This window comes from Buceros rhinoceros, unplaced genomic scaffold (genome assembly GCF_000710305.1).
Source record: "Buceros rhinoceros silvestris isolate BGI_N320 unplaced genomic scaffold, ASM71030v1 scaffold34728, whole genome shotgun sequence".
Taxonomy (NCBI): Eukaryota; Metazoa; Chordata; class Aves; order Bucerotiformes; family Bucerotidae; genus Buceros; species Buceros rhinoceros.
In genome coordinates this window covers 8937-16865 of record NW_010429162.1, presented here as the reverse complement: position 1 = coordinate 16865, position 7929 = coordinate 8937, and the positions used below count along the sequence as shown (strand labels likewise).

At 37.0% G+C, this 7929-nt stretch overlaps 1 protein-coding gene across 1 annotated transcript; it reads left to right on the top strand.

The window, feature by feature from the left end:
• Positions 1-330: 330 nt before the first annotated feature.
• COMMD6 (COMM domain containing 6) lies at positions 331-5175 on the top strand. Its single transcript, XM_010142549.1, has 7 exons — positions 331-373; positions 558-616; positions 1215-1280; positions 1447-1523; positions 2796-2964; positions 4078-4230; positions 5125-5175. Exons 1-7 carry the CDS (start codon positions 331-333, stop codon positions 5173-5175), a joined length of 618 nt encoding a protein of 205 aa, XP_010140851.1.
• Positions 5176-7929: the final 2754 nt, after the last annotated feature.

Genomic DNA, 7929 nt, shown 5'->3' with positions numbered 1-7929 from the left:
GTGGAGGGGAGCCCTCTGGCCGGCCGTGCTCTCCCTCTCCTGAGGGCTAAGCCGGGGGGGTCGCTCTGTGGAGCCACCTCACCCAGGGCGAGCCGCCCCCGGTGGGTCTCGGCGAAGGCATGTGGTGGGCCAGGAGTGGCCTTTCTGGGCTGTACGGGGGTTGCCTGGGAGGTAGCCTGGGTGAAGCAGCGTAGCTTTAGGGAGAAGCAGCGGTGCTGTGGTGCTGCTGCCAGAGGGTAGCCCTCGGCTTCCCGGTGAGCTGCGGGACTGAGCGCGGACTGCTTCCCAGGGCTGGAGGAGTTGTTGGGGGCGGTCAAACTGCGCAGCTGCATGGATTCGTTACGGGGCTGTGAGGCTGCACAGAGTCGGTCACGTTAGACTTGACTTGGGACGCCGAGCATAAGTTAATGCAATTCGGGACAAACTCCCTTAAAGCAAGCTTTGCTTTTAAGGTAAATACATCCATGATGACCTAGGAGTTTTTCAGAGAAAGCTTAGTTTTATTGCTATAATACTTTAAAGATTTGCTTCTCATAACTACTGCTTGTGTTTTTTAGATGCTGGTGGTGCAGCAGATAAGATTAGTTTAATACCTCAAGACTTTTTTGCAGAACTGGTAAGCAAGGCAATAAATGGGATGTGAAAGGGCTTCTGGCACTTTTTGATTTTAAGAGACCTTTTTGTTTAAGCTCTCCTGGCCTTTGTCTTTTGCAAAGGGAATCTTATCTATGTGTTAGCCTAGATTGATGTGACTCAAAACAGACTAGTCCTGCTAAGAGCAATGGGATTGTTTTAAATTTATGAGTTTATCAGGGAAGACTTTAAAAAATGTATTTTTGCCTTTTGTTTAAATGACATCTCAAACTATCTTGCCTAGAAAACTTTTAGCTTGTTTACTGTAGTGTGCACTTGAACATTGCGACTATTCTGTTAATGTGAAAATGGTGTGTTAAGTAGGAGTAGCTGGTGAGGTAGTAACTAAAAGACTGAATTTATTTGCTTTTCTTGGATTTGATGTAATTTAAAAATCAGTCATTTCAATGACTTTATTCTTCACTCTGCATTTAAAGCATCCTTCTGTTGTCCATTTTTGCATTAAACAGTTTTCTTGTTTTGTTTTTTTAACTCCAAACTAGCTTTAACTATTCAAACTAGCTTTGTCTTGAATATTAAAATACTTATTATGAATATTTTCAAACTTGCTTTCTTTATAGTGTGAACAAATAATTCAGCATCTGAACCATAAGATCCCAGGTGTAAATACAGCTGAACTGTATCAGGTAAGTTTGGATACTAGCACTTGTAAGCACTTATTAGCTGTGTATGCCGTAAAGGATAGATTCCCCAAATCTTTTTTTTTGGTGGATGTTTGTGTATATACAAAGAAGTTTTTATTAATGCATACTTCATTATTTTTTTCTAATTGTTTGAACATTTTGTTTCTAGAGAATCCAAGCATCTGGGATTGAGATTAATGTTGGTGACCTGGCAAAAATAGCTAACATCATTTCCTTTCTATTTAGGTAAGCCCTAAATAATTTACTTTGCCTCATGGCTTTTTTCCCTCCAGCACAACTTAATAGTAGTATTTAAAAGTGACATTACATATGGTTATAAAATGAAATTATTTGGGAAAAGTGCAAAGGTTTGTAACTTAGACTACACAAAAAAGAACGTCTGGGCTTAGTGTATGGTAGTAAAAAATGTGTAGTTACTACTAAAGAGAAGAAATTGATCTAAAATGCTGTGTGCAAGCTTTAGAACTACTGGAAAAATAAAAGAGGAAGTTAAGCTAAAGCGAAGTCACTTAGGCTGTTGCCTGGAAGAAGCATGTTTCAAAAACTTCTTGTTATTTAGAGATTAGAAACGAGCATTTGTGCCTGGTTGAAGGGCACACGGTTTTATAGTGTTGAACTCTGCCATGATAAAGGCAGAGTTTCAGGTAGTATTTTCAGTTGCTGTTTTGCTGTGAGTTTTTCTATTTACAGAAAGAGACGATTTTCAAGATCTTGCTTGCTCTTTTAATATCTAATATCTTAATGTTTTATGTAATATTACTATGAAGAAAATACAGCAGTAGAATTTTAACATACTACTTTTTCCTCTACAAAATATAAAGCCTTAAATTTTATTAGACCATGCTACTTGGAGGACCACCCCTTTTTCTCTTATGTCTTAATGCTACTTCCCTTCAGGAGTGTGTCTACTCGAACAAACCTAGGCTGGGAATTGGGGGTTTTTATCTGTTACTTTAGAGGAAGTTGAATGGCAATCTTCCTCTAGATTTGCTGCCTTTTCAGTTGAGGGTTTATTGCATTGTTTGACTCCTGTTAGTACCAGTTATACTAGCACCTAGAGGTCCTGACTTTCCTTTTAGTTATAGTTAAATTACCTTTCCTAAATGTTTAATTAAACTGCCTTGTTTCTAAAGTAACAATATAGTTTAACTGCTCTAGGCACACTTCTTTCACTGAATTATGCCTTTTTTCAGTGGCAACATCACTCAAAGGCTGTGATTATTTTTGTTTTAATGTTGCATGTTGTGCAAGCCCAGCTAAGCTTGGTCTGTGCATATTAAGACATGTTAAAAGTCAAGTTGTATAGTTTTTTTGCACGTGGATACAGAAGATTAGTAAAACATTCTGGGGAAAAAAAAATCACAGGCTGCCTAATTATTGTAAAGTACATAGACACATAAAGCAGAAATAAAAATACCTGCCCATTCGGGGAGAATTAAGTTCTATTAAGTTCATGGAGGATGACATTGATGCGGTGTTCTTTGGATATACCCATAGCACAGCAGCCAGAAACAATCTCTCTACGGAAGATCTTGTCACTACCTTGGGAAATGCAATCAGCACTCTGCCAAAACATGCACTTCAAGTTATTCGTCATGTATGGAATGAGCAGGGCAAATCCATTAATGTGTCAGAAGATGCAAGAAATATGGCCACAGTGGGGCAGGTAACTAAATGACAAGGTGTAGTTGAGCTAACCATTAACTTTTCAGAAATGTCAGTGCTTCATTATATATGTTGTATTGTCAAGCACATGGTAGTACTTGGCTGCCAAAAGCTTTCCTATGTATAAATGCTACTAAATGTCTACCTGGATATAGAAGCATGTAACATGACGGTTGTCTAAACGCTGAACAGTTTTCTAATACCTGGCTTGTCTGGAAGTCATGCTTTTGTCTTTAAGTTTCTAAATCAAGTCACATTTCAACCCTTTTTAAAATTTAGTGCTTCATAGTACTTTTGGTGAGTGGTAGTGTGGCAGACAATTGTATTGTCTGTCTATGTAAATCTGTTTTTAAATGTAATTTGATTTTTTTCTTTAGAGTTGATAACACAAGCACTTGACTGTTTTACTCTTGTCTCACTTAAGTTCCAACTTTTTAAATATACTTTCTGCCAATTTCCAGCATTCCTTTTCTTTTTCTTTTTGAAAGAATAATGCAGAGCGTATTTGCATTTTAAGATTGTTTTTTCTAACAATAGTTTAAAAGAATACAGAATTGGTGGGAGGAATCTGTCTGAGATTTGATAGTGAGCTTCTAAAGGCTCTCTTTCTTCAACAGTTCTGCCTATCATCAAAGACTAAAAATGATAACTTGGTTGACTGAAATGTATTTGTGATGTACTTTATCTAAAATTTTTTAGGGAAATGAGAAATTCCTTATTTTTCCATCATTGCTGTAATAATTTTTTTGTGTGCTATCTGAGGTTTTTCTCATCTTTCCACTTGTTTCAGGAATTAAAAAGACAGAAGCACAAATTATGTACAGGCCAGGTGAACTCTGGCTCAAGCTGCTCTTACTAAAACTTTAAATAGACTGTACTTGAGTATTGGCAGTACTTGAATAAGGAGAACAGATGAAGTGATCAAGCTTTTTTTTCTGTATTAAAAGGAAGGGCAGATGTTTTTGTATTCACAGTTTTTTGAATGCGTATGTTTCCCATTTGGATGTGAGCTCTAGATATCCTGTATTGTCTGTAAAAACATCCATCCGATGGAATGGCAGTAGTAGGCTACATCTTTCTTTAACATTATTTTCAAGGACTTTCTTCTTTGTAGTTTGTAGATATTAAATGGAAACTGGGAGTTGCGATGAGCTCTGACACCTGCAGGTCTCTGAAGTATCCTTATGTTACAGTGACACTAAAAGTGGCAGACCCTTCAGGACAAATAACAGACAAATCTTTTGAAATGACCGTCCCACAGTTCCAGGTCTGTAACCGGCGTTAGTTGATTTAGTCTCTTGAAAACAACGGTGATGTTGTTGTGAAGGAGCACCTCTGTGCATTGATGCATACATGTATGTTGCTTCTTTAGTAATACAGTAATTCAAAGCTGAAGCATTAATTATTTAAACCACTGAAGCTAAATATTTAGTAGCATTTAGTTCTACATCATTTATCCACAAATGTTAATTTAGCAGAACTTAGTTACCTTACAAATAACTAACAACTGAAAACAAAGACTTTTTGATCTTTCTTGTCAGCTGTCACTCTGTCTTATTAAAAATAGATAAAATATTCTAAATTTATGGAACTATTCTCCCAGCTTCTGTTGTCATTCCTGTTTAAAGGCAGAATACAAGCTTACAAATATATTCTTAGAGTTAGACTGGCAGGAATTTGAGGAGGATATTTTGAATCCTTAGGTGCTGTGAAATGTTGTATTCATTCTGTGTGAAATCTGTTTAACTTGCTGTTCAATTACTATGAGAAATGTATGCTATATTTGGGAAATATATGGAGAGAATGGAGAAGCTGGGAATAGAAACAGTTGTGTGAGAAGGCTTTATGGTGGGTTGTTTTTTTTATCTGTTGTGGTGTGAGAGCTACTTTGTATTTTTTCTTTCATAGCATCTTTTCCTATTAATAGGCAAACACATGCAAATAAGGCATTACCTGTGTAGATTCAATAGTGAATGTCCGCAAATGCCAACCAGCCCATGAAAACAAAAGCAGAAACTTTGAGTTCAGGCTGCAAATTGGAACTGGAGTAAAGAGGGAATGTGAGAAATGTGGATTGTGAAGTTTGTCTAACATGCTAGTTTAAACTACGTTTGAGGTTTTCTTTGAGCAGCTGAAATTTATTTAAACTCTTGCTTTTTAGAACTTCTTCAGACAGTTCAAGGAAATGGCGGCTGTTCTTGAAACAGTTTGAAGAGAACTCTATACTGAAATTTTGGATGGACTTAGATAAGTAAATTTTCTGCTCTGTACAGGGCATAAAGTGCCATTGTTCAGCAAGGTATGTATCCTTGTCTCTTCAACAGGTATTTGTCAGCATCATCCTTGCATTGCTGTGAAGATTTCTTTGCTTTTGACTACTTGAAGCCAACTCTGCAGTCTTTGTGAAAATGTGTTCAAGTTTCTTTTATCCTAGTAGAATGAAAGATCAGGATGTGTATGGAGAAACATCACTGTAGGTTTTCTAACATCCAGTAGTAAGAAACTGCATGTAAGAAATGACGTGTTTAAATCTGGAGTGTGGAAAGACACCCGGAAATGCTGACTGGGAAGATGCTGAGAGAAGTGTAAATCCCATGTTAACACTTCTGTCTGTAAAATGGCGATGTGCTTGGACTCAGTATTAAGTAAAAGGAGTTTATGAAGTTCACATAAATGTACAGTTATTCTTGAAGAATAGCAATGTCAAGTTAGTTGCAGGTATTTGCAGATCTGGCTTCCAGTTGTCCTTTAATAACTGGAGAAAAGTACTTGTCTTAACAGCTTATTTCAAATATTTATTTCCCACCACCTAGGCTCATAAAAACAGAGTTAATACATTAAGCTTTTCTGGAGACCCAAAATATATTCTTCAAAATTAAGCCCAGAGGCTAATTTTATATGTAGAAAGGTGAATTTAATTCAAAAGCCTTTTAATGTATTTTTGCCTTTGCATTTAATCCAACTCTATCTGTGGCATTCTGCTTGATGTTTTGATCAGCATTCTGCTGACTAAATTACAGTATTGATGTAGTTGCTTCAGTCCAAGCTCTGAACTAGCAAAGTCAAGGGGAAACTTGAAAATTTAGGCTGGAGTGTTAGCCAAGCACATCAGAGAAAGGAAAAAAAGTCAGCAAAATTTATGTTCTGCTTATATTGTGTGGCAGGAGTCCGTTGGACTGTATTGCACATGCTTGCACTCATCCTAATCAGCAAAATTTTGACTTTCTGGAGAATGGGGACATTTCCAAAGGGAGAGTGATACATCCAGTGTTCTTTCATGCTCTTGTTTGCATTTTTCTTGCCTTTTTTGTTTGTTTTTGTTTTTTTCTTGAGTTTTATAAATAAAATACGAACTGCAAATACAGCGGGATGTAATAAAAACAATACTGTTACATTTCAAAATGTGCTTGTGGCATAGTAGAGCAAGTAAATCTGAAGAGACCAAATCATACTGATAAGCAGACTGAAGTTTATGCTGCAACCTGAGAATGGTAGAAGCTGAGAACCAGTTTTGCTGGGACAAATCCTCACGTGCTTTCAGGCCCCCTTAAGTGAGAACATTCTATCTTTTAAAAAGTTACTGAGTTTGAAAGCTGGCTGAAAGTCATTGATGCAGGTCATGTCTGTCTTTTTGCTGTGAAAATAAACTGCAGCATGTTGTGCGTGCTGCGTACTGCAATCCTTTCAATAGAGAGAGAGATAAATCTCTACTCTTTGGGCATTATTCATGGTACCTTAAAAAAAGGACTTGGGAGTTGCCTAGAAACCCAAATAAGTGAAACAGTGTTGGCTTTAACAAATGATAGTAAAGGTTTGAGGCTGTGGTCATTGATCTGGGTGATATTTCTTTTGTGCTGCTGAAGTCTGAGGTGTTTGTTTTGTGGTTGGGAAGAGCAGATTGCTCTTTTCTGGGACCCTCTCCATGGAATGTCACAAAATGGTCTTAGGAACAGACTGTTTGCCTTTTCCTTTGTCAGTGATGAACGTAGCACAAAAAATCTGCCGTGTGTGGAAGTGATCTGAGCAGATGGTTTTTTTAATTTGCAGAAATTGGAGTGTAAGGCTGCTATAACTGGAAAACATTGTCATGCTTTGCCCTAGTGAATTAATTGATTTACATCAATGCAGGAGTTCACAAAAAAGAAAACTTAGTGAAGCCAGAGCCTTACAAATACTTCTCATTCATTCTAATGCACTTAAGTTCTTCATATAGCTGGAAATATTTGTGCCTTCACTGGAAAGAGAGTACTTAATAATTTCTTAACTTCTAGAAACAACAATGTAGTAGATACTGGAAGGTAATGAGGGAAACTTTGTTACCATTTTTGCTTGGTCCATCACCAAGAAGAGGAAGTTGGGAGCCTTTGAAAAATCTGACTTACATTTTGTCAAGTCAAATGTTCTAGTAATGCTAATTAATGTTTCTGAAAAGTCCCTAACTTCAGCATAACTTTGGCTGGAAGATGCCTGGATATGTTTGCTATACCAGTTTACTGTCTGAGAATTTCCAGAGTTGTTTATGGATACCTAGGAGATGTGATTAAAAGTTGGCTATGTACTCAGTCTTCTGAGATTTGTCCTGATCACTATCAGTAGGAATTCCTATACTGAGTAATGGAATAATTAAGTACTTTATTAAAAAAACCACACAACTAAAAACTTAAGTTTTCAGGGTAGCCATGCTAACATGCTCAGTCAAGCTGTTGAATTGTTTGTCTCTATGTACAGAAACCAGATATTTTCAAAGAGCATCAGGAGTCCTCGTATGTTCCTAATTCTACTTATTGGTTGATATCAAATTGTTTTAACGCTAATATTTTTGTAAGTCCACAAACAGTCATTAAACATATAGGTAGCAATGATGAAGATGGTCTGTATTTTGTTTTAAGCCTACTTCATGAAAGTCTGTCTCAGAAATACTGTAATGGGTAAAGTTTAGGACTAGACTATCACAAAACTTCTTTCC

Bases quoted from the DNA above. Each gene is read 5' to 3' on its own strand.
- COMMD6 (XM_010142549.1), top strand. From the start codon at position 331: ATGGATTCGTTACGGGGCTGTGAGGCTGCACAGAGTCGGTCAC. The intron at 1,281-1,446 runs GTAAGTTTGGAT...TTTTGTTTCTAG, and splicing joins ATACAGCTGAACTGTATCAG to AGAATCCAAGCATCTGGGAT. The intron at 2,965-4,077 runs GTAACTAAATGA...TCTTCTTTGTAG, and splicing joins ATATGGCCACAGTGGGGCAG to TTTGTAGATATTAAATGGAA.